At 52.8% G+C, this 26,974-nt stretch overlaps 1 protein-coding gene across 1 annotated transcript in view; it reads right to left on the reverse strand.

Annotated features, from left to right (window-relative positions):
- Positions 1–26,974, reverse strand: part of LOC132385605 (tubulin polyglutamylase TTLL13-like) — a 148,018-nt gene that overhangs the window by 87,230 nt on the left and 33,814 nt on the right. Inside the window, exon 8 of the mRNA XM_059957779.1 lies at positions 13,013–13,194. Within this exon, the coding sequence (XP_059813762.1) occupies positions 13,013–13,194 (182 nt within the window). The remainder of the gene's footprint in view (positions 1–13,012; positions 13,195–26,974) is intronic.

Here is a 26,974-nt window from a genome sequence, read left to right on the forward strand (position 1 = left end):
TCTCCAGCCCTTTACCTCTCCCACCCATCACCTCCCCCTGGTGTCCCTCCTCCTTCCCTTTCTCCCACGGTCCACTCTCCTCTCCTGTCAGATTCCTTCCTCTCCAGCCCTTTACCCCTCCCACACATCACCTCCTCCTGGTGTCCCTCCTCCTTCCCTCTCTCCCAGGGTGCACTCTCCTCTCTTGTCAGATTCCTTCCTCTCCAGCCCTTTACCTCTCCCACCCATCACCTCCCCCTGGTGTCCCTCCTCCTTCCCTTTCTCCCACGGTCCACCCTCCTCACCGAACAGATTCCTTCCTCTCCAGCACGTCACCTTTCCCTCCCATCACCTCCCCCTGGTGTCCCTCCTCCTTCCCTTTCTACCACAGTCCACTCTCCTCTCCTACCAGATTCCTCCCTCTCCAGCCCTTTACCTTTCCCACCCATCACCTCCCCCTGGTGTCCCTCCTCCTTCCCTTTCTCCCACGGTCCACCCTCCTCACCGAACAGATTCCTTCCTCTCCAGCACGTCACCTTTCCCTCCCATCACCTCCCCCTGGTGTCCCTCCTCCTTCCCTTTCTACCACAGTCCACTCTCCTCTCCTACCAGATTCCTCCCTCTCCAGCCCTTTACCTTTCCCACCCATCACCTCCCCCTGGTGTCCCTCCTCCTTCCCTTTCTCCCACGGTCCACTCTCCTCTCCTGTCAGATTCCTCCCCCTCCAGCCCTTTACCTCTCCCACCCATCACCTCCCCCTGGTGTCCCTCCTCCTTCCCTTTCCCCCACAGTCCACTCTCCTCTCCGATCAGATTCCTCCCTCTCCAGCACGTCACCTTTCCCACCCATCACCTCCCCCTGGTGTCCCTCCTCCTTCCCTTTCTCCCACGGTCCAATCGCCTCTCCTGTCAGATTCCATCCTCTCCAGCCCTTTGCCTTTCCCACCCAACACCTCCCCCTGTGTCACTCCTCCTTCCCTTTCTCCCACGGTCCACTCTCCTCTCCGATCAGATTCCTTCCTCTCCAGCCCTTTACCTTCTCCACCCATCACCTCCCCCTGTGGCCCTCATCCTTCCCTTTCTCCCATGGTCCTCTCTCCTCTCCAATCAGATTCCTTACTCCCCAGCCCTTTACCTCTCCCTCCCATCACCTCCCCCTGGTGTCCCTCCTCCTTCCCTTTCTCCCACGGACCACTCTCCTCTCCTATCAGATTCCTTACTCTCCAGCCCTTTACCTTTCCCACTCATCACCTCCCCCCGGTGTCCCTCCTCCTTCCCTCTCTCCCACGGTCCACTCTCCTCTCCGATCAGATTCCTTCCTCTCCAGCCCTTTACCTCTCCCACCCATCACCTCCCCCGGTGTCCCTCCTCCTTCCCTTTCTCCCACGGTCCTCTCTCCTCTCCTATCAGATTCCTCCCTCTCCAGCCCTTTACCTCTCCCATCCATCACCTCCCCCTGGTGTCCCTCATCCTTCCCTTTCTCCCACGGTCCACTCTCCGATCAGATTCCTCCCCCTCCAGCCCTTTACCTCTCCCACCCATCACCTCCCCCTGGTGTCCCTCCTCCTTCCCTTTCTCCCACGGTCCACTCTCCTCTCCGATCAGATTCCTCCCTCTCCAGCCCTTTACCTTTCCCACCCATCACCTCCCCCTGGTGTCCCTCCTCCTTCCCTTTCTCCCACGGTCCACTCTCCTCTCCTGTCAGATTCCTCCCCCTCCAGCCCTTTACCTCTCCCACCCATCACCTCCCCCTGGTGTCCCTCCTCCTTCCCTTTCCCCCACAGTCCACTCTCCTCTCCGATCAGATTCCTCCCTCTCCAGCCCTTTAACTTTCCCACCCATCACCTCCCCCTGGTGTCCCTCCTCCTTCCCTTTCTCCCACGGTCCAATCGCCTCTCCTGTCAGATTCCATCCTCTCCAGCCCTTTACCTTTCCCACCCAACACCTCCCCCTGTGTCACTCCTCCTTCCCTTTCTCCCACGGTCCACTCTCCTCTCCGATCAGATTCCTTCCTCTCCAGCCCTTTACCTTCTCCACCCATCACCTCCCCCTGTGGCCCTCATCCTTCCCTTTCTCCCATGGTCCTCTCTCCTCTCCAATCAGATTCCTTACTCCCCAGCCCTTTACCTCTCCCTCCCATCACCTCCCCCTGGTGTCCCTCCTCCTTCCCTTTCTCCCACGGACCACTCTCCTCTCCTATCAGATTCCTTACTCTCCAGCCCTTTACCTTTCCCACTCATCACCTCCCCCCGGTGTCCCTCCTCCTTCCCTCTCTCCCACGGTCCACTCTCCTCTCCGATCAGATTCCTACCTCTCCAGCCCTTTACCTCTCCCACCCATCACCTCCCCCGGTGTCCCTCCTCCTTCCCTTTCTCCCACAGTCCTCTCTCCTCTCCTATCAGATTCCTCCCTCTCCAGCCCTTTACCTCTCCCACCCATCACCTCCCCCTGGTGTCCCTCATCCTTCCCTTTCTCCCACGGTCCACTCTCCGATCAGATTCCTCCCCCTCCAGCCCTTTACCTCTCCCACCCATCACCTCCCCCTGGTGTCCCTCCTCCTTCCCTTTCTCCCACGGTCCACTCTCCTCTCCGATCAGATTCCTCCCTCTCCAGCACGTCACCTTTCCCACCCATCACCTCCCCCTGGTGTCCCTCCTCCTTCCCTTTCTCCCACGGTCCACTCTCCTCTCCAGTCAGATTCCTTCATCTCCAGCCCTTTACCTTTCCCACCCATCACCTCCCCCTGGTGTCCCTCCTCCTTCCCTTTCTCCCACGGTCCACTCTCCTCTCCAGTCAGATTCCTTCCTCTCCAGCCCTTTACCTCTCCCACCCATCACCTCCCCCTGGTGTCCCTCCTCTTTCCCTCTCTCCCACGGTCCACTCCCCTCTCCTGTCAGATTCCTTCCTCTCCAGCCCTTTACCTCTCCCACCCATCACCTCCTCCTGGTGTCCCCGCTGCTTCCCTTTCTCCCACGGTCCACTCCCCTCTCCTGTCAGATTCCTCCCTCTCCAGCCCTTTACCTTTCCCACCCATCACCTCCCCCTGGAGTCCCTCCTCCTTCCCTTTCTCCCACGGTCCACTCCCCTCTCCTGTCAGATTCCTTCCTCTCCAGCCCTTTACCTTTCCCACTCATCACTTCCCCCCGGTGTCCCTCCTCCTTCCCTCTCTCCCCCGGTCCACTCTCCTCTCCGATCAGATTCCTTCCTCTCCAGCCCTTTACCTCTCCCACCCATCACCTCCTCCTGGTGTCCCTCCTCCTGCCCTTTCTCCCACGGTCCACTCTCCTCTCCGATCAGTTTCCTCCCTCTCCAGCACGTCACCTTTCACACCCATCACCTCCCCCTGGTGTCCCTCCTCCTTCCCTTTCTCCCACCGTCCACTCTCTTCTCCTATCAGATTCCTCCCTCTCCAGCCCTTTACCTTTCCCACCCATCACCTCCCCCTGGTGTCCCTCCTCCTTCCCTTTCTCCCACCGTCCACTCTCCTCTCCTATCAGATTCCTTCCTCTCCAGCCCTTTACCTCTCCCACCCGTCACCTCCCCCTGGTGTCCCTCCTACTTCCCTTTCACCCACGGTCCACTCTCCTCTCCAGCCCTTTACCTTTCCCACCCATCACCTCCCCCTGGTGTCCCTCCTCCTTCCCTTTCTCCCATGGTCCACTCTCTTCTCCTATCAGATTCCTCCCCCTCCAGCCCTTTACCTGTCCCACCCATCACCTCCCACTGGTGTCCCTCCTCCTTCCCTTTCCCCCACGGTCCACTCTCCTCTCCGATCAGATTCCTCCCTCTCCAGCCCTTTACCTTTCCCACCCATCACCTCCCCCTGGTGTCCCTCCTCCTTCCCTTTCTCCCACGGTCCACTCTCCTCTCCGATCAGATTCCTTCCTCTCCAGCCCTTTACCTTTCCCACCCATCACCTCCCCCTGGTGTCCTTCCTCCTTCCCTCTCTCCCACGGTCCACTCTCCTCTCCGATCAGATTCCTCCCTCTCCAGCCCTTTACCTTTCCCACCCATCACCTCCCCCTGGTGTCCCTCCTCCTTCCCTTTCTCCCACGGTCCACTCTCCTCTCCTGTCAGATTCCTTCCTCTCCAGCCCTTTACCTTTCCCACTCATCACCTCCCCCCGGTGTCCCTCCTCCTTCCCTCTCTCCCACGGTCCACTCTCCTCTCAGATCAGATTCCTTCCTCTCCAGCCCTTTACCTCTCCCACCCATCACCTCCCCCGGTGTCCCTCCTCCTTCCCTTTCTCCCACAGTCCTCTCTCCTCTCCTATCAGATTCCTCCCTCTCCAGCCCTTTACCTCTCCCACCCATCACCTCCCCCTGGTGTCCCTCATCCTTCCCTTTCTCCCACGGTCCACTCTCCGATCAGATTCCTCCCCCTCCAGCCCTTTACCTCTCCCACCCATCACCTCCCCCTGGTGTCCCTCCTCCTTCCCTTTCTCCCACGGTCCACTCTCCTCTCCGATCAGATTCCTCCCTCTCCAGCACGTCACCTTTCCCACCCATCACCTCCCCCTGGTGTCCCTCCTCCTTCCCTTTCTCCCACGGTCCACTCTCCTCTCCAGTCAGATTCCTTCATCTCCAGCCCTTTACCTTTCCCACCCATCACCTCCCCCTGGTGTCCCTCCTCCTTCCCTTTCTCCCACGGTCCACTCTCCTCTCCAGTCAGATTCCTTCCTCTCCAGCCCTTTACCTCTCCCACCCATCACCTCCCCCTGGTGTCCCTCCTCTTTCCCTCTCTCCCACGGTCCACTCCCCTCTCCTGTCAGATTCCTTCCTCTCCAGCCCTTTACCTCTCCCACCCATCACCTCCTCCTGGTGTCCCCGCTGCTTCCCTTTCTCCCACGGTCCACTCCCCTCTCCTGTCAGATTCCTCCCTCTCCAGCCCTTTACCTTTCCCACCCATCACCTCCCCCTGGAGTCCCTCCTCCTTCCCTTTCTCCCACGGTCCACTCCCCTCTCCTGTCAGATTCCTTCCTCTCCAGCCCTTTACCTTTCCCACTCATCACTTCCCCCCGGTGTCCCTCCTCCTTCCCTCTCTCCCCCGGTCCACTCTCCTCTCCGATCAGATTCCTTCCTCTCCAGCCCTTTACCTCTCCCACCCATCACCTCCTCCTGGTGTCCCTCCTCCTGCCCTTTCTCCCACGGTCCACTCTCCTCTCCGATCAGTTTCCTCCCTCTCCAGCACGTCACCTTTCACACCCATCACCTCCCCCTGGTGTCCCTCCTCCTTCCCTTTCTCCCACCGTCCACTCTCTTCTCCTATCAGATTCCTCCCTCTCCAGCCCTTTACCTTTCCCACCCATCACCTCCCCCTGGTGTCCCTCCTCCTTCCCTTTCTCCCACCGTCCACTCTCCTCTCCTATCAGATTCCTTCCTCTCCAGCCCTTTACCTCTCCCACCCGTCACCTCCCCCTGGTGTCCCTCCTACTTCCCTTTCACCCACGGTCCACTCTCCTCTCCAGCCCTTTACCTTTCCCACCCATCACCTCCCCCTGGTGTCCCTCCTCCTTCCCTTTCTCCCATGGTCCACTCTCTTCTCCTATCAGATTCCTCCCCCTCCAGCCCTTTACCTGTCCCACCCATCACCTCCCACTGGTGTCCCTCCTCCTTCCCTTTCCCCCACGGTCCACTCTCCTCTCCGATCAGATTCCTCCCTCTCCAGCCCTTTACCTTTCCCACCCATCACCTCCCCCTGGTGTCCCTCCTCCTTCCCTTTCTCCCACGGTCCACTCTCCTCTCCGATCAGATTCCTTCCTCTCCAGCCCTTTACCTTTCCCACCCATCACCTCCCCCTGGTGTCCTTCCTCCTTCCCTCTCTCCCACGGTCCACTCTCCTCTCCGATCAGATTCCTCCCTCTCCAGCCCTTTACCTTTCCCACCCATCACCTCCCCCTGGTGTCCCTCCTCCTTCCCTTTCTCCCACGGTCCACTCTCCTCTCCTGTCAGATTCCTTCCTCTCCAGCCCTTTACCTTTCCCACTCATCACCTCCCCCCGGTGTCCCTCCTCCTTCCCTCTCTCCCACGGTCCACTCTCCTCTCAGATCAGATTCCTTCCTCTCCAGCCCTTTACCTCTCCCACCCATCACCTCCCCCGGTGTCCCTCCTCCTTCCCTTTCTCCCACGGTCCTCTCTCCTCTCCTATCAGATTCCTCCCTCTCCAGCCCTTTACCTCTCCCACCCATCACGTCCCCCTGGTGTCCTTCCTCCTTCCCTCTCTCCCACGGTCCACTGTCCTCTCCGATCTAATTCCTTCCTCTCCAGCCCTTTACCTCTCCCACCCAGCACCTCCTCCTGGTGTCCCCCTGCCCTTTCTCCCACGGTCTACTCTCCTCTCCGATCAGATTCCTCCCTCTCCAGCCCTTTACCTTTCCCACCCATCACCTCCCCCTGATGTCCCTCCTCCTTCCCTTTCTCCCACCGTCCACTCTCTTCTCCTATCAGATTCCTCCCTCTCCAGCCCTTTACCTTTCCCACCCATCACCTCCCCCTGGTGTCCCTCCTCCTTCCCATTCTCCCACAGTCCACTCTCCTCTCCTGTCAGATTCCTTCCTCTCCAGCCCTTTACCTCTCCCACCCGTCACCTCCCCCTGGTGTCCCTCCTACTTCCCTTTCACCCATGGTCCACTCTCCTCTCCTATCAGATTCCTCCCCCTCCAGCCCTTTACCTCTCCCACCCATCACCTCCCCCTGGTGTCCCTCCTCCTTCCCTTTCTCCCACGGCCCACTCTCCTCTCCGATCAGATTCTTTCCTCTCCGAACCTTTTCCTCTCCCACCCATCACCTCCCCCAGGTGTCCCTCCTCCTTCCCTTTCTCCCACGGTCCACTCTCCTCTCCTATCAGATTCCTCCCTCTCCAGCCCTTTACCTTTCCCACCCATCACCTCCCCCTGGTGTCCTTACTCCTTCCCTTTCTCCCACGGTCCACTCTCCTCTCCGATCAGATTCCTTCCTCTCCAGCCCTTTACCTCTCCCACCCATCACCTCCCCCTGGTGTCCCTCCTCCTTCCCTTTCTCCCACGGTCCACTCTCCTCTCCTGTCAGATTCCTTCCTCTCCAGCCCTTTACCCCTCCCACACATCACCTCCTCCTGGTGTCCCTCCTCCTTCCCTCTCTCCCAGGGTGCACTCTCCTCTCTTGTCAGATTCCTTCCTCTCCAGCCCTTTACCTCTCCCACCCATCACCTCCCCCTGGTGTCCCTCCTCCTTCCCTTTCTCCCACGGTCCACCCTCCTCACCGAACAGATTCCTTCCTCTCCAGCACGTCACCTTTCCCTCCCATCACCTCCCCCTGGTGTCCCTCCTCCTTCCCTTTCTACCACAGTCCACTCTCCTCTCCTACCAGATTCCTCCCTCTCCAGCCCTTTACCTTTCCCACCCATCACCTCCCCCTGGTGTCCCTCCTCCTTCCCTTTCTCCCACGGTCCACCCTCCTCACCGAACAGATTCCTTCCTCTCCAGCACGTCACCTTTCCCTCCCATCACCTCCCCCTGGTGTCCCTCCTCCTTCCCTTTCTACCACAGTCCACTCTCCTCTCCTACCAGATTCCTCCCTCTCCAGCCCTTTACCTTTCCCACCCATCACCTCCCCCTGGTGTCCCTCCTCCTTCCCTTTCTCCCACGGTCCACTCTCCTCTCCTGTCAGATTCCTCCCCCTCCAGCCCTTTACCTCTCCCACCCATCACCTCCCCCTGGTGTCCCTCCTCCTTCCCTTTCCCCCACAGTCCACTCTCCTCTCCGATCAGATTCCTCCCTCTCCAGCCCTTTACCTTTCCCACCCATCACCTCCCCCTGGTGTCCCTCCTCCTTCCCTTTCTCCCACGGTCCAATCGCCTCTCCTGTCAGATTCCATCCTCTCCAGCCCTTTACCTTTCCCACCCAACACCTCCCCCTGTGTCACTCCTCCTTCCCTTTCTCCCACGGTCCACTCTCCTCTCCGATCAGATTCCTTCCTCTCCAGCCCTTTACCTTCTCCACCCATCACCTCCCCCTGTGGCCCTCATCCTTCCCTTTCTCCCATGGTCCTCTCTCCTCTCCAATCAGATTCCTTACTCCCCAGCCCTTTACCTCTCCCTCCCATCACCTCCCCCTGGTGTCCCTCCTCCTTCCCTTTCTCCCACGGACCACTCTCCTCTCCTATCAGATTCCTTACTCTCCAGCCCTTTACCTTTCCCACTCATCACCTCCCCCCGGTGTCCCTCCTCCTTCCCTCTCTCCCACGGTCCACTCTCCTCTCCGATCAGATTCCTTCCTCTCCAGCCCTTTACCTCTCCCACCCATCACCTCCCCCGGTGTCCCTCCTCCTTCCCTTTCTCCCACGGTCCTCTCTCCTCTCCTATCAGATTCCTCCCTCTCCAGCCCTTTACCTCTCCCACCCATCACCTCCCCCTGGTGTCCCTCATCCTTCCCTTTCTCCCACGGTCCACTCTCCGATCAGATTCCTCCCCCTCCAGCCCTTTACCTCTCCCACCCATCACCTCCCCCTGGTGTCCCTCCTCCTTCCCTTTCTCCCACGGTCCACTCTCCTCTCCGATCAGATTCCTCCCTCTCCAGCACGTCACCTTTCCCACCCATCACCTCCCCCTGGTGTCCCTCCTCCTTCCCTTTCTCCCACGGTCCACTCTCCTCTCCAGTCAGAATCCTTCATCTCCAGCCCTTTACCTTTCCCACCCATCACCTCCCCCTGGTGTCCCTCCTCATTCCCTTTCTCCCACGGTCCACTCTCCTCTCCGATCAGATTCCTTCCTCTCCAGCCCTTTACCTCTCCCACCCATCACCTCCCCCTGGTGTCCCTCCTCCTTCCCTTTCTCCCACGGTCCACTCTCCTCTCCTGTCAGATTCCTTCCTCTCCAGCCCTTTACCTTTCCCACCCATCACCTCCCCCTGGTGTCCCTCCTCCTTCCCTTTCTCCCACGGTCCACTCTCCTCTCCGATCAGATTCCTTCCTCTCCAGCCCTTTACATCTCCCACCCATCACCTCCCCCTGGAGTCCCTCCTCCTTCCCTTTCTCCCATGGTCAACTCTCCTCTCCGATCAGATTCCTTCCTCTCCAGCCCTTTACCTCTCCCACCCATCACCTCCCCTTGGTGTCCCTCCTCCTTCCCTTTCTCCCAGGGTGCACTCTCCTGTCAGATTCCTTCCTCTCCAGCCCTTTACCTCTCCCACCCATCACCTCCCCCTGGAGTCCCTCCTCCTTCCCTTTCTCCCATGGTCAACTCTCCTCTCCGATCAGATTCCTTCCTCTCCAGCCCTTTACCTCTCCCACCCATCACCTCCCCCTGGTGTCCCTCCTCCTTCCCTTTCTCCCAGGGAGCACTCTCCTGTCAGATTCCTTCCTCTCCAGCCCTTTACCTCTCCCACCCATCACCTCCTCCTGGTGTCCCTCCTCCTGCCCTTTCTCCCACGGTCCACTCCCCTCTCCGATCAGTTTCCTCCCTCTCCAGCACGTCACCTTTCACACCCATCACCTCCCCCTGGTGTCCCTCCTCCTTCCCTTTCTCCCACCGTCCACTCTCTTCTCCTATCAGATTCCTCCCTCTCCAGCCCTTTACCTTTCCCACCCATCACCTCCCCCTGGTGTCCCTCCTCCTTCCCTTTCTCCCACCGTCCACTCTCCTCTCCTATCAGATTCCTTCCTCTCCAGCCCTTTACCTCTCCCACCCGTCACCTCCCCCTGGTGTCCCTCCTACTTCCCTTTCACCCACGGTCCACTCTCCTCTCCAGCCCTTTACCTTTCCCACCCATCACCTCCCCCTGGTGTCCCTCCTCCTTCCCTTTCTCCCATGGTCCACTCTCCTCTCCTATCAGATTCCTCCCCCTCCAGCCCTTTACCTGTCCCACCCATCACCTCCCCCTGGTGTCCCTCCTCCTTCCCTTTCTCCCCCCGTCCACTCTCTTCTCCTATCAGATTCCTCCCTCTCCAGCACGTCACCTTTCCCACCCATCACCTCCCCCTGGTGTCCCTCCTCCTTCCCTTTCTCCCACGGTCCACTCTCCTCTCCGATCAGATTCCTTCCTCTCCAGCCCTTTACCTTTCCCACCCATCACCTCCCCCTGGTGTCCTTCCTCCTTCCCTCTCTCCCACGGTCCACTCTCCTCTCCGATCAGATTCCTCCCTCTCCAGCCCTTTACCTTTCCCACCCATCACCTCCCCCTGGTGTCCCTCCTCCTTCCCTTTCTCCCACGGTCCACTCTCCTCTCCTGTCAGATTCCTTCCTCTCCAGCCCTTTACCTTTCCCACTCATCACCTCCCCCCGGTGTCCCTCCTCCTTCCCTCTCTCCCACGGTCCACTCTCCTCTCAGATCAGATTCCTTCCTCTCCAGCCCTTTACCTCTCCCACCCATCACCTCCCCCGGTGTCCCTCCTCCTTCCCTTTCTCCCACGGTCCTCTCTCCTCTCCTATCAGATTCCTCCCTCTCCAGCACTTTACCTCTCCCACCCATCACCTCCCCCTGGTGTCCGTCCTCCTTCCCTTTCTCCCACGGTCCACTCTCCGATCAGATTCCTCCCCCTCCAGCCCTTTACCTCTCCCACCCATCACGTCCCCCTGCCCTTTCTCCCACGGTCCACTCTCCTCTCCGATCAGATTCCTCCCTCTCCAGCACGTCACCTTTCCCACCCATCACCTCCCCCTGGTGCCCCTCCTCCTTCCCTTTCTCCCACCGTCCACTCTCCTCTCCAGTCAGATTCCTTCCTCTCCAGCCCTTTACCTCTCCCACCCATCACCTCCCCCTGGTGTCCCTCCTACTTCCCTTTCACCCACGGTCCACTCTCCTCTCCAGCCCTTTACCTTTCCCACCCATCACCTCCCCCTGGAGTCCCTCCTCCTTCCCTTTCTCCCATGGTCAACTCTCCTCTCCGATCAGATTCCTTCCTCTCCAGCCCTTTACCTCTCCCACCCATCACCTCCTCCTGGTGTCCCCGCTGCTTCCCTTTCTCCCACGGTCCACTCCCCTCTCCTGTCAGATTCCTCCCTCTCCAGCCCTTTACCTCTCCCACCCATCACCTCCCCCTGGTGTCCCTCCTCCTTCCCTTTCTCCCGTGGTCCACTCTCCTCTCCTATCAGATTCCTCCCCCTCCAGCCCTTTACCTGTCCCACCCATCACCTCCCCCTGGTGTCCCTCCTCCTTCCCTTTCCGCCACGTTCCACTCTCCTCTCCTATCAGATTCCTCCCCCTCCAGCCCTTTACCTGTCCCACCCATCACCTCCCCCTGGTGTCCCTCCTCTTTCCCTTTCTCCCACGGTCCACTCTCCTCTCCAATCAGATTCCTTCCTCTCCAGCCCTTTATCTTTCCCACACATCACCTCCCCCTGGTGTCCCTCCTCCTTCCCTTTCTCCCACGGTCCACTCTCCTCTCCGATCAGATTCCTTCCTCTCCAGCCCTTTACCTCTCCCACCCATCACCTCCCCCTGGTGTCCCTCCTCCTTCCCTTTCTCCCACGGTCCACTCCCCTCTCCTATCAGATTCCGCCCTCTCCAGCCCTTTACCTCTCCCACCCATCACCTCCCCCGGTGTCCCTCCTCCTTCCCTTTCTCCCGTGGTCCACTCTCCTCTCCTATCAGATTCCTCCCCCTCCAGCCCTTTACCTGTCCCACCCATCACCTCCCCCTGGTGTCCCTCCTCCTTCCCTTTCCGCCACGTTCCACTCTCCTCTCCTATCAGATTCCTCCCCCTCCAGCCCTTTACCTGTCCCACCCATCACCTCCCCCTGGTGTCCCTCCTCTTTCCCTTTCTCCCACGGTCCACTCTCCTCTCCAATCAGATTCCTTCCTCTCCAGCCCTTTATCTTTCCCACACATCACCTCCCCCTGGTGTCCCTCCTCCTTCCCTTTCTCCCACGGTCCACTCTCCTCTCCGATCAGATTCCTTCCTCTCCAGCCCTTTACCTCTCCCACCCATCACCTCCCCCTGGTGTCCCTCCTCCTTCCCTTTCTCCCACGGTCCACTCCCCTCTCCTATCAGATTCCGCCCTCTCCAGCCCTTTACCTCTCCCACCCATCACCTCCCCCGGTGTCCCTCCTCCTTCCCTTTCACCCACGGTCCACTCTCCTCTCCTATCAGATTCCTCCCTCTCCAGCACGTCACCTTTCCCACTCATCACCATCCCCTGGTGTCCCTCCTCCTTCCCTTTCTCCCACGGTGCACTCTCCTCTCCTTTCAGATTCCTTCCTCTCCAGCCCTTTACCTTTCCCACCCGTCAGCTCCCCCTGGTGTCCCTCCTCCTTCCCTTTCTCCCACGGTCCACTCTCCTCTCCGATCAGATTCCTTCCTCTCCAGCCCTGTTCCTTTCCTACCCATCACCTCCCCCTGGTGTCCCTTGTCCTTCCTTTTCTCGCACCGTCCACTCTCCTCTCCGGTCAGATTCCTTCCTCTCCAGCCCTTTACCTCTCCCACCCATCACCTCCCCCTGGTGTCCCTCCTCCTTCCCTTTCTCCCACGGTCCACTCTCCTCTCCGATCAGATTCCTCCCTCTCCAGCCCTTTACCTCTCCCACCCACCTGGCTTCACCCATCACCTTCCAGCTAGCCTTCTTCCCCTCCCCCCCCCCACCTTTCTATTCTGACATCTTCTCTTTTCCTTTCCAGTCCTGAAGAAGGGTCTCGGCCCAAAATGGCAACTGTTTGTTCATTTCCATAAGACCATAAGATATAGGAGCAGAATTAGGCCATTTGGCCCATGAAAGCTGCTTTGCCATTTGATGATGACTGATCCCTTCCCATCTCAGCCTCAGTCTCCTCCCTTCTCCCCATAACCCCTCATGCCCTGACTAATCAAGGGCCTATCAGCCTCTGCCTTAAGTATACCCGATGACTTAGCCTCCACTCCCATCTGCGGCAATGAATTCCAGATTCACTACCCTCTGGCTAAAGAAATCCCTCCTCATCTCTGTTCTAAATGGGCGCCCCTGGTTTCCATAGGTGCTGCCTGGCCTGCTGAGTTCCTCCAGCACTTTGTGTGTGCAGCTGAATTTGAGAGCAGGATACTCATTAATTATCGCTGCCCAACGTGGCACCCCTCGGCCTTTGTCACCTGTACTCCTGCGACCGGCTGATGTTAAGCAGCCGTTCGTTCGTTCGCTGCCTCTCTTCCTCCATAACTTTCCGCCGGTCACAAGCTGCGAGGTTAATCATGCAGAGTGTATCATAAAGAAGACTGTCCTTCACCTCTTGATCGAGCTTGGAGTCAGTCGTAAGGCTCGGGGATTGGTTAACCTGAAACGTTAAAAATTAAAAATTAATAGTGCTGCCCAGAAAGATCTACAGTCTACAAATCAGTGAATTGAAATGAATCGAGGGCAGTGGAAGTAGGCAAACAAACTGCCTTTGTCCTTGCCCGTGCTGAAAGGAGGTGGAGGCGGCCATTTTGTGAGACTGTCCTTGCACCCCCTCCATTTTGTGAACTCTTCGATTATCTAATCAGAGTAACTGAATGTGGACGCAAGGAGTTTCGGCTAACGACCGGCTAAACCCGGGATCACCCTCAGTCAAGCAGCTATTTATAATGTAAAGTGGCAGACTTGGAGAAGTAATCTGCACCCTTGTCAGGCTCAGTGCCTGGGTCGGCTAGTTTAACCGGTTTGAACCAGGCCGAGTTGAAAACAAACAAAGGCGCGGGTCTGGGGGCACAGACCATACAACAATGCTGGCTGGAGCCCTGGACCACTGCCATTAAGAAGGTGACCCAGGTAGGGTGCCACTTACCAGCCTAGTTTTGCACCCTATCGATGCCCCACTGTAACCTCCAACAGCTCCCCTCACTATCCACAACACCTCCGACCTTTGTGTCATCAGCAGATTTACTAACTCATCCCTCATCCAGGTCATTTGGCGGCCACCGGGAGGTGCCGTCTCTGGAGGTGCTGGTCTCCCAATCTGGGCCCGTCCAGGAGCAGACTCCCGGGCGAAATGTCGCCTCACCTGGTGAGGGAGGAGATCCAGGGGCAGGTTCGGCACTTCTCGCGGAGGCCACCCATTTTAATTCGACTTCCCATTCCCATTCCAACATGTTTGTCGACAGCCTCCTCTATCTACTGCCACAATGAGGCCACACTCAGGTTAGAGGAACAGCTCCTTATTCTGTCTGGACAGCCTCCAACCTGATGACATGTTACGTGAAACCAGCAGTAAGGGATGTGGAACGGAGTCAGGGAACTATTGTAGAACAACTAAGCTTATTAACACTCAAGCAGAAACATAGAAAATTTAGCAAGCGACTAAAAATGACGTTAACGGCGCTGTGCGCCAAACGGTTAAACTCAGGAACGATTCCTGACAGAGTCTTACTGGAGCACAGTCTCAGAATGTCAGTTCAGAAAGTTTCAAGGGGTTCACGGGAGAATCGAGAGGAGAGACTTTTAGTTTCAAAGTGTAGCGAAGGAACGATCTTGAAGACGTACACAACGCTGGAAGAACTCAGCAGGTCAGGCAGCATCCGTGAGAAAAGAGTAGCCAACGTTTCGGGCCGAGACCCTTCACCAGGAATGGGGGGGGGGGGGAAGAGAGGGCCAAAGGCCAGTAATAGGGGAGGGGATAAGGGACGATCTTGAAGATGGAGATTCAAAATAGAGTGAAGAAGCGAGTCTCGCAGAGATACGCCAAAACTGGGATACAGAACACAGGTGTCGAAACCGGGGCTCCTCCGGCACCGGATGGATTTACAGTAGAATTTTTTAAAGACGTTTACTGAAATAATTACACTTCATTTATGCCAAATTTTCATTGATTCTATATCCTCTGGGACCCTCCCGAAAACTTTCTATGAGGCATCAATTTCATTAATTCTCAAAAAAGAAAATTTATCTGAATGTGACTCTTACAGACCAATTTCCTTATTAAATGTGGATTCTAAAATTCTTCCTTAGCTAACAGGCTCGAGAATATTTTACCTAAGATTATCTCTAAGGATCAAACTGAATTTATTAATATTCATATTTTAATATTTGGAGATTGTTGAACATTATTCATTCCTCTGCATCTAAGGACTCTGAACGTGTTGTTTCCCTTGATGCAGAGAAAGCCTTTGATCGGGTAGGATGGTCTAGTTTATTCGAGGTTTCAGAAAGATTGGATTTTGGTCCAGGTTTTATTTCCTGGATTAAGCTGATCAATCAGGCTCCTATGGCGGCAGTTACAAATCTCCTTATTTTCGGCTACACAGAGGCACCAGGCAGGGTTGTCCTCTTAGTCCGCTGTTACTCAACCCGGCTTCAGAACCTCTTACTATTGCTCTTCGGGACTCCAACAATGTTCAAGCTATTAAGGAGATAAAGTGCGTAAGGTTTCGTTGCATGCAGACGATTTGTTAGTTTATATTTCACATCCTAAGAAATCTATACTTTCTATGGTATCTATATTTTCTGAATTCAGTTTTTCTGGATATAAATTAAATTGCACAAAAGTGAGTTATTTCCTATTAATAACTACTCGGATCAATATGATCAAATTCCTTTTAGCATTGCTAAAAATGGCTTTACTTATCTTGGTATTAAAATTACCAAAAATTTTAAAGACCTATATAAATATAACTTTCTTCCATTAATTGAATACACACAAAAAATACTTTCTAAATGGTGTCCTATGACATTATCATTAATTGATTGAATTAATGCTATTAAAATGATAGCGTTACTGAAGTTCTTATATGTATTCCAAACAATCCCTTCCTTTGTTCCGAAACTGTTTTTGATAGATTAGACTCTAACATTTTATCTTATATTTGGTTTAATAAAAATCCTAGATTGAGTAAACCTCTATTGCAGAAATTAAAAAAGCATAGTGGTATGGCTTTGCCAAACTTTAGAATGTATTACTGGGCAATTAATATTCGATATATTTTGTTTTTGATTCATTATTCAGACATACATGGGTGGATTTAGAGAAAACTCAGTGAAGGGGTATTCTTTGGCCTCTTTACTGGGAGTTCCTCTTTTTTGCTTTCTAAGATTGGTAGTCAAGACCTCAATCCCATTATCAAACATACATTAAGAATTTGGTTTCAGTTTCGTACATTTTTTGAGTTTATTAACTTTGTTCTTTCTAGTAAAATCCATCTTAATTATTTTTTTAAACCATCAGTTTCCAATCAGACCTTTTTAATTAGGAAAAACAAAGGAATAATAACTTTTTAGACTTGTTTATGGGGGATTGTTTAATGTCTTTCACTCGGTTAGTGGACAAATATGACTTATCTAATGCACACTTTTTTAGATATTTACAAATTAGGAATTTTTTACATAGTTTACTTCCAAATCTTTCCTCTGCTTATTCACCCATTATAGATACTCTTTTTCAGGTTAAACCATCTCAAAAAGGACTGATAGCTATAATTTATAAATGGTTATTGAACTTGCAAAAGGTATCTAAGGATAAAATTAAAGGAGCGTGGGAAATGGAATTTCGAGAGTCACTTTCAGATAATCAATTGGGATAAAATTTTTCATTTGGTAAATACTTCATCTATTTGTGCCCACCATTCCTCGATACAGTTCAAGGTAGTACATTGGGCGCATGTGTCAAAGGACAAATTAGCCCGTTTCTTTCCCAGTATTAACCCTATTTGTGACAGATGTAATATTGAGCTGGCTACTTTAACTCATATGCTTTGGTCTTGTATCAAGAAAGATAATTTTTGGAAAGATGTCTTTAGAACTTGATCAAAAGTCTTGAATTTGGACCCTACAACCGAATTGATTTACAGCAATTTTTGGGATCACTCCAGCGGAAGCAGGATATATTCCTGTTTCCACTCGACGGATGACAGCTTTTACAACTTTATTGGCTAGCAGAGGCATTTTGCTTAAATGGAAGGACGCTAATCCACCTACTGCTTTTTATTGGCTTACCTCCATTATGTCCTGTCTAAGTTCAGAGAAACTAACAAGTCGGACATTTGATACATCCTTTAAATTGACAGAAACCTGGCGACCTTTTATTCAATATTTTCAAATGGTTTGATTGATTACTCTTCCGGTTAATTCCTCAAAACTTTGAATTTGACCAGAACGTTTCTCTTTTTTCTTGATTTTACTCTCAGCCTGGGCTGCCCAGTCTCTCTTTTTCTCTTTTTCTTTTTTTTGTTAAGTGGGTTTTTTATGTATATAAACATTATAAAAGTTTCTTTATCTTTTTCTTCTTTTCATGGAATGATAAGAGGAGATTTGATCATATTTTTTATTATATTCTATTAGATTAATACTATGTGTGTTCATTTTACCTTTTATATGAATTGTTATCGATATAGATATTTGAGGTAATTGTCCTCTTGTTTATATATATGTACTTTTTTAATTAATAAAAAGATTGATAAAGAAAGAAAAAAAGAAACTGGGGTTCATAACACACAGTTTCCCAGTATCTCACATACTGCTCCAAGAATTGATACTAAGGTACACAACACACAGATGTCCAGTACATCACGTCCCATGCCAGGTGTTGAAACTGGGGCTCTTAACACATAAACGTCGATTTCTCCTGCTTCCGGTAATGCCCCCACTTTATCATTCCCCATCCCCATTTCCCTCTCTCACCTTATCTCCTTGCCTGCCCATCACCTCCCTCTGGTGCTCATCCCCCTTCCCCTTCTTCCACGGCCTCTTGTCCTCTCCTGTCAGATTCCCCCTTCTCCAGCCCTGTTCCTCGTTCACCAATTTCTCAGCTCCTCCCCGTCTCTCGGTTTCACCTATCACCAACAAACTTGTATTTCTTCCCCCCCCCCACCTTCTTACTCTGATCTCATCTTTTCTCCCCCAGTCCCGATGAAGGGTCTCAGCCCAAAACCTCGACTGTTTACTCCTTTCCGTAGATGCTGCCTGGCCTGCTGAGCTCCTCCAGCATTGTGTCTGAGTGTTTGTGTGAGTGTCTGAGTGAGTGAATGAGTGAGAGTCTGAGTGAGTGAGTGTGTGAGTGTCTAAGTGAGTGAGTGTGTGAGTGACTGAGTGAGTGTGCATGTCTGAGTGAGTGAGTGTCTGAGTGAGTGAGTGACTGAGTGTGTCTGAGTGAGTGAGTGAGTGAGTGAGTGACTGACTGACTGAGTGAGTGTCTGAGTGTGTGAGTGTCTGAGTGTGTGAGTGAGTGAGTATGTGAGTGAGTGAGTGAGTGAGTGAGTGAGTGAGTGTGGGTGTGAGTATCTGAGTGAGTGAGTGTCTGAGTGTGTGAGTGAGTGAGTGTGTGAGTGTGTGAGTGAGTGTGTGAGTGAGTGAGTGAGTGTCTGAGTGAGTGAGTGAGTGAGTGTCTGTGTGTGAGTGAGTGAGTATGGGTGTGAGTGTCTGAGTGACTGCGTCTGTTGCATCTGCAGAAAATCTCTTGATTTCAATCACCCTCTGGATCCATTTCAATAAGGATTTAACTATGGACAAATGGTCTTTGTCCATGGGAACTATCATAAATGATCATGGTCCTCCACCCATCTACAGATGCATATCTTCCATTGTGTCATAGCCTAAGAGCACTAAAAGACAGAAGCAGGCCATTCGGCCAATCTAGTCTGTGCCAAGATATTATTCTGTCAAGGACCGTGCGCTGGCAACTTTGAGCAACAGCCTCCCCACGTCACACACAGGCGTTCTCCACAAAGGCGATCCAAACACCCTAACATGGCAGAAATATCTGGATCCCGGATCGGTCTCTACAGCGACCTGCAGACTCGCCTCACTGTCAGAGTGACCCCCAGATGAACATGGGACTCGGATCGAGTGATCCCACGACTGCATTGACGCTATTACAGCTCGGGCCGTCGGGGTTCAGAGTTCAATCCCGATGTCCTCCGCAGGGAGTCTGCACGTCCTCCCTGTGGTTTTCCTCCCACAGTCCAAAGACGTACCAGTTAGTAGGTTAATTGCTTGTTGTGAATCGTCTCGATAGGATTAATCTGGGGTTGCTGAAGTTCGGGAGGCCCTGCTCTGCACGGCATCTCCAAGTAAAAATTTAAGAAAATAATCAGATCCAATTGTGAAGAGAAATGTGCTGATCCTCCTCGGCTAATTCCACCCCATTGTCTCCTTTGAAATAGAGTAAGGGCTGAAAAAGAACTGACCACTGCTGAATGTTTGCTATGACTTCCAACCAACTGGGTCAACACGCTCCATAACTCTTCTCAGGTGTGGTCACAATGCTGACTCCTCACTTAGGCCTCTCAGCATCAGGCTACATCCACACTACGCCGGATAAATCCGTAACCGAAGCTTTTTCTCTTCGTTTTTACCCGCCGTCCACACTAAAACGGCGTTTTCGTCCCCCGAAACCGGAGCTTTTCAGAAACGCTTTCCAGGCTGGGTATTTTTGAAAACGCCGCTCGGGCAGATCGGTGTGGACGGAGTAACCAGAGACTTCTGAAAACGCTGTCAGACAGCAGCGAGCTATTTCATTGTTTTCTTGAACACACCCTAACAATTTCAGAACAGACGGCAAAGAGACTGAAGCCAGGCGAGTTAGAAATGTACTCACCAAATACTTTGACCCATAACTTACTGAATAAATAAGTATACTCACTTTGCCCTGTTTTCTGTCCTTGCTCATATGAAGGTGGTTTACCTATTTATGCAAGTACTTCTCTGACAACAGATGTGTAACAACCTAATGTAACATTGTTTGGTAATACAGGATAACACTGACGCAGACATATTTCACACACTTAACAAAGTGCTTTATTAATGCAACAGAGTTAGTCAGTTTTCCAACGTTCGTCGTCAGCCGGGTCAATCTGTCCGTGAACTCTCTATTGGTTGCCGCCGTACGCTCCAGTATTTGTTTTTTTATAGTTTTGAGTTCTCCTGCGCGAAAGCCAACAGCTGTCCGTCTTTTAAGTTTTTCTGGTTTGCAACTGGACAAACATGCACTTTTACGGCAAGATTCGACACCAAACATGTGGCTTATTTTCGGTAGATGTGTCCTGCGCATGCGCAGGAGGAGGAGATTCACCGAAATCTCCGTTTCAATGTGGATAGAGATATTTTCAAAATCGCATAGTGTGGACGCCTATCGTTTGTACGCGAAACCGACATTTTCAAAATGATCCGGTCTAGTGTGGACGTAGCCTTAGTCTAGGCCTAAAGGAGGCATTGAACCGAGTGAAATGCATTTCCAGCAGAGCTGATAATTGTTTAAGAACGGCCAGTGATTAGAAACAAAAGAACCTGTCACAAGCCATTGGCATTACAGGGAGCCATTGACTGACGTGCAGGAGAATCTGAAAAGCGGCTTTGATGCCTTTAATTGTCGCTGCATGATGTTGGTGCGGCCCCCGTTCAGGACATACACCTGAAATGCTGCATTTACCCTCAGTATTGTCAAGGACACGTCAGACTACAAGGTATAGGAGCAGAATTAACCCATTCGGCCCATTGAGTCTGCTCCACCATTTCATCATGGCTGATCCATTTCCCTCTCAGCCCCAATCTCCTGCCTTCTCCCCTAACCCATCACGCCCTGACCATTCAAGAACCTATCAACCTCTGGTTTAAATATACCCGATGAATCAGCCTCCACAGCTGGCTGTGGCAACGAATTCCACAGATTCACCACCCTCTGGCTGAAGAAGTTCCTCCTCGTCTCCACTCTAAATGAACACCCCTCTACTCTGAGGCTGTGTCCTCTGGTCCTGGTCTTGGACTCTTCCACCATAGGAAAGATCCTCTCCACATCCACTCTATCTGTGTCCTCTGGTCCTAGACTCCCCCACGATAGGAAACATCCTCTCCACATCCACTCTATCTGTGTCCTCTGGTCCTAGACTCCCCCACTATAGGAAACATCCTCTCCTCATCCACTCTATCTGTGTCCTCTGGTCCTAGACTCCCCCACTATAGGAAACATCCTCTCCACATCCACTCTATCTGTGTCCTCTGGTCCTAGACTCCCCCACTATAGGAAACATCCTCTCCACATCCACTTTATCTGTGTCCTCTGGTCCCAGACTCCCCCTCTATAGGAGACATCCTCTCCACATCCACTCTATCCGTGTCCTCTGGTCCTAGACTCCCCCACTATAGGAAACATCCTCTCCACATCCACTCTATCTGTGTCCTCTGGTCCCAGACTCCCCCACTATAGGAAACATCCTCTCCACATCCACTCTATCTGTGTCCTCTGGTCCCAGACTCCCCCTCTATAGGAGACATCCTCTCCACATCCACTCTATCTGTGTCCTCTGGTCCTAGACTCCCCCACTATAGGAAACATCCTCTCCACATCCACTCTATCTGTGTCCTCTGATCCTAGACTCCCCCACTAATGGAAACATCCTCTCCACATCCACTCTATCTGTGTCCTCTGGTCCTAGACTCCCCCACTATAGGAAACATCCTCTCCACATCCACTCTATCTGTGTCCTCTGGTCCTAGACTCCCCCACTATAGGAAACATCCTCTCCTCATCCACTCTATCTGTGTTCTCTGGTCCTAGACTCCCCCACTATAGGAAACATCCTCTCCACATCCACTCTATCTGTGTCCTCTGGTCCTAGACTCCCCCACTATAGGAAACATCCTCTCCACATCCACTCTATCTGTGTCCTCTGGTCCCAGACCCCCCCCCTCTATAGGAGACATCCTCTCCACATCCACTCTATCCGTGTCCTCTGGTCCTAGACTCCCCCACTATAGGAAACATCCTCTCCACATCCACTCTATCTGTGTCCTCTGGTCCTAGACTCCCCCACTAATGGAAACATCCTCTCCACATCCACTCTATCTGTGTCCTCTGGTCCTAGAGTCCCCCACTATAGGAAACATCCTCTCCACATCCACTCTATCTGTGTCCTCTGGTCCTAGACTCCCCCACTATAGGAAACATCCTCTCCACATCCACTCTATCTGTGTCCTCTGGTCCCAGACTCCCCCTCTATAGGAGACATCCTCTCCACATCCACTCTATCCGTGTCCTCTGGTCCTAGACTCCCCCACTATAGGAAACATCCTCTCCACATCCACTCTATCTGTGTCCTCTGGTCCTAGACTCCCCCACCATAGGAAACATCCTCTCCACATCCACTCTATCTGTGTCCTCTGGTCCTGGTCTTGGACTCTTGCACCATAGGAAAGATCCTCTCCCATCAAGGGTTTTCAAAGGGATCCTCACCACAGCCTCCTGTTGTTCTGAATTCCCGTGAGTACGACCACAGTGGTCGTGCAACCCCTCCCACCTGCCCTGCAATCGTTCTGATCTCCGACAGTCAGCCGGAAGGTCCCGCTGTTCAAGAGCAAAGACTGTTAGCTTCTCGCTGTGAGACGTCTGAACACACTGCTACATGTTCGTGATGACATTAGCATTATACTGTTGTGTGTATAACAATACATCAGAATCAGAATCACTGGCATCTGACATGAAATTTGTTAACTTAGCAGCAGCAGTTCAATGCACTGCATAATCCAGCAGAGAAAAAAACAACAAATAAAACAATAATAATAATAAACAAAGTAAATCAATTACAGTATATCTACATTGAATAGATTGTGTTGGCACGTGGCCAAGTGGTGAAGGCTTTGGGCTGGCAATCTGAAGGTCGTTAGTTCGAGCCTCAGCCCAGGCAGCGTGTGTGTCCTTGAGCAAGGCACTTAACCACACACTGCTCCTGCACGTTTATAGCCCCATGGCGGCTGTGGGTGCAGTATGGACAAGACAAGACAGGACAAAAAACATGCAAAAACAGAAATACCACATATTTAAAGAAAAGTGAGGTAGTGTCCAAAGATGTAATGTCCATTTTGAAATTGGATGGCAGAGGGGAAGAAGCTGTTCCTGAATCGTTGAGTGTGTGTCTTCAGGCTCCTGTACCTCCTCCCTGATGGCAGAGGGGAAGAAGCTGTTCCTGAATCGTTGAGTGTGTGTCTTCAGGCTCCTGTACCTCCTCCCTGATGGCAGAGGGGAAAAGGCTGTTCCTGAATCGCTGAGTGTGTGTCTTCAGGCTCCTGTACCTCCTCCCTGATGGCAGAGGGGAAGAAACTGTTCCTGAATCGTTGAGTGTGTTTCTTCAGGCTCCTGTACCCCCTCCCTGATGGCAGAGGGGAAGAATCTGTTCCTGAATTGTTGAATGTGTGTCTTCAGGCTCCTGTTACATCCTCCCTGATGGTTACAGTGAGAAAAGGGCATGTCCTGGGTGCTGGAGGTCCTTAATAATGGATGCTGCCTTTCTGAGACACCGCTCCCTGAAGATGTCCTGGGTACTTTGTAGGCTAGCACACAAGATGGAGCTGACTAGATTTACAACCCTCTGCAGCTTCTTTCGGTCCTGTGCAGTAGCTTCCCCATACCAGACAGTGATGTAACCTGTCAGAATGCTCTCCACGGTACATCTGAGTGTTTTTGTTGACACGCTGAATCTCTTCAAACTCTTAATGAAGTATAGCTGCTGTCTTGCCTTCTTTATAAATGCATCGATATGTTGGGACCAGGTTAGATCCTCAGAGATCTTGACACCCAGGAACTTGAAGCTGCTCACTCTCTCCACGTCAGATCCCTCTGTGAGGATTGGTGTGTGTCCCCTCGACTTACCCTTCCTGAAGTCCACAATCAGCTCTTTCGTCTTACTGACGTTACTGAGTGCCAGGTTGTTGCTGTGGCACCATTCCACTAGTTGGCATATCTCACTCCTGTATGCCCTCTCGTCACGACCTGAGAATTCAGCCAACAGTATTGATAGTCAGCGAGAGGGATATGTTATCACCAATACACACAGATTGTGGTCCTCCAGTTAGGAAGTCAAGGATCCAATTGCAGAGGGAGGTACAGAGGCCCAGGTTCTGCAACTTCTCACTCAGAATTGTGGGAATGATGGTATTAAATGCTGAGCTATAGTCGATGAACAGTATCTTGACGTAGTTGATTGTGTTGTCCAGGTGGTCTAGAGCCATGTGGAGAGCCATTGAGATTGTGTCTGCCATTGTAGTGATAGGCAAATTGCAATGGGTCCAGGTCCTTGCTGACTCTAGTCATGACCAACCTCTCAAAGAAAGCACAAGACGGAAAGAAGCTGCAGACGGCTGTAAATCTTGTCAGCTCCATCTTGGGCACCAGCCTACAAAGTACCCAGGACATCTTCAGGGAGTGGTGTCTCAGAAAGGCAGCGTCCATTATTAAAGACCTCCAGCAACCAGGGCATGCCCTTTTCTCACTGATACCATCAGGGAGGAGGTACAGGAGCCTGAAGACACACACTCAACAATTCAGGAACAGCTTCATCCCTCTGCTATCAGGGAGGAGGTACAGGAGCCTGAAGACACACACTCAGCGATTCAAGAACAGCTTCTTCCTCTCTGCCATCAGGGAGGAGGTACAGGAGCCTGAAGACACACACTCAATGATTCAGGAACAGCTTCTTCCACTCTGCCATCAGGGAGGAGGTACAGGAGCCTGAAGACACACTCTCAGTGATTCAGGAACAGCTTCTTCCCCTCTGCCATCAGGGAGGAGGTACAGGAGCCTGAAGACACACACTCAGCGATTCAGGAACAGCTTCTTCCCCTCTGCCATTCGATTCCTAAATGGACACTACCTCACTTTTTTTTTAATATACAGTATTTCTGTTTGTTTGCACATTTAAAAAATCTATTCAATATATGTATACTGTAATTGATTTACTTATTTATTATTCCTATTTTTTATTACATTTGTTACTATTTTTCTCTTCTATATAATGTATTGCATTGAACTGTGCTGCTAAGTTAGCAAATTTCATGACACAGACTGGTGATAATGAGCCTGATTCTGATTGTATACACCAATCTATAACTGTGCTGCAAGTTTATCGACGTTATTCCATACATTGCAGCATCCAAGTATATTGTGTGCAGTTCTGGTCACCGAATTATAGGAAAGATATCAATAAATTAGAGAGAGTGCAGAGACGATTTACTAGGATGTTACCTGGGTTTCAGCAATTAAGTTACAGAGAAAGGTTGAACAAGTTAGGTCTCTAGAAGGTTGAGGGGGGATTTGATCGAGGTATTTAAAATTATGAGGGGGATAGATAGAGTTGACGTGAACAGGCTGTTTCCATTGAGAGTAGGGGAGATTCAAACTAGAGGACATGATTTGAGAGTTAGGGGGCAGAAGTTTAAGGGAAACACGAAGGGGTATTTCTTTACTCAAAGAGTGATAGCTGTGTGGAATGAGCTTACTGTAGAAGTAGTAGAGGCCAGTTCAGTTGTGTCATTTAAGGTAAAATTGGATAGGTATATGGACAGGAAAGGAGTGGAGGGTTATGGGCTGAGTGCAGGTGGGTGGGACTAGGTGAGATTAAGGGTTCGGCACGGACTAGGAGGGCCAAGATGGCCTGTTTCCGTGCTGTGATTGTTATATGGTTATATGGTTATAACACCTTTTCGATAACAACAATAATGGAAAAGTGGAAAAAACACAGTAATAATGGGAAAAATCACAATAAATATAAATACATTATATAGCTTACACACACAGATTGGTTGTGTGTCCATAAAGTGACGCTGGGCACAGGAGTGTCTGTACACAAGGTGACTCTGACAGGAAATGAGAAAGTAGTGGTGGTTGGGGGTGTGAGGGGTGGGTCAGAGGGTGATTGGGGGTGTGGAGGGGTGAGTCAGTGGGTAATCGGGGGTGTGGAGGGGTGGGTCAGTGTAATTGGGGGTGTGGAGGGGTGGGTCAGTGGGTGATTGTGGGTGTGGAGGGGTGGGTCAGTGGGTGATTGGGGGTGTGGAGGGGTGGATCAGTGGGTGATTGTGGGTGTGGAGGGGTGGGTCAGTGGGTGGTGGGTGTGTGGAGGGGTGGGTCAGTGGGTGGTTGGGGGTGTGGAGGGGTGTGTCAGTGGGTGGTTGTGCGTGTGGAGGGGTGGGTCAGTGGGTGGTTGGGGGTGTGGAGGGGTGGGTCAGTGGGTGGTTGTGGGTGCGGAGGGGTGGGTCAGTGGGTGGTTGTGGGTGTGGAGGGGTGGGTCAGTGGGTGATTGGGGGTGTGTGGAGGGGTGGATCAATGGGTGATTGGGGGTATGCAGGGGTGGGTCAGTGGGTGATTGGGGGTATGTGGAGGGGTGGATCAGTGGGTGATGGGGGGTGTGGAGGGGTGGGTCAGTGGGTGATTGGGGGTGTGTGGAGGGGTGGGTCAGTGGGTGATTGGGGTTGTGTGGAGGGGTGGGTCAGTGGGTGATTGTGGGTGTGGAGGGGTGGGTCAGTGGGTGCTTGGGGGTGTGTCAGTGGGTGATTGGGGGTGTGTGGAGGGGTGGGTCAGTGGGTGATTAGGGGTGTGTGGAGGGGTGGGTCAGTGGGTGATTGACAGTGTGGAGGTGTGGGTCATTGGGTGGTTGGGTGTCTGTGGAGGGGTGGGTCAGTGGGTGGTTGAGAGGGTGTGGAGGGGTGGGTCAGTGGGTGATTGGGGGTGTGGAGGGGAGGGTCAGTGGGTGGTTGGGGGTGTGGAGGGGTGGGTCAGTGGGTGATTGTGGGTGTGAAGGGGTGGGTCAGTGGGTGATTGGGGGTGTGGAGGGGAGGGTCAGTGGGTGGTTGGGGGTGTGGAGGGGTGGGTCAGTGGGTGATTGGGGGTGTGGAGGGGAGGGTCAGTGGGTGGTCGGGGTGTGGAGGGGAGGGTCAGTGGGTGGTTGGGGGTGTGGAGGGGTGGGTCAGTGGGTGATTGGGGGTGTGGAGGGGTGGGTCAGTGGGTGATTGGGTGTATGGAGGGGTGGGTCAGTGGGTGATTGGGGGTGTGGAGGGGAGGGTCAGTGGGTGGTTGGGGGTGTGGAGGGGTGGGTCAGTGGGTGATTGTGGGTGTGAAGGGGTGGGTCAGTGGGTGATTGGGGGTGTGGAGGGGAGGGTCAGTGGGTGGTTGGGGGTGTGGAGGGGTGGGTCAGTGGGTGATTGGGGGTGTGGAGGGGTGGGTCAGTGGGTGATTGGGTGTGTGGAGGGGTGGGTCAGTGGGTGATTGGGGGTGTGGAGGGGAGGGTCAGTGGGTGGTTGGGGGTGTGGAGGGGTGGGTCAGTGGGTGATTGTGGGTGTGAAGGGGTGGGTCAGTGGGTGATTGGGGGTGTGGAGGGGAGGGTCAG

The sequence above is a fragment of the Hypanus sabinus genome (genome assembly GCF_030144855.1).
Source record: "Hypanus sabinus isolate sHypSab1 chromosome X1 unlocalized genomic scaffold, sHypSab1.hap1 SUPER_X1_unloc_15, whole genome shotgun sequence".
NCBI lineage: Eukaryota > Metazoa > Chordata > Chondrichthyes > Myliobatiformes > Dasyatidae > Hypanus > Hypanus sabinus.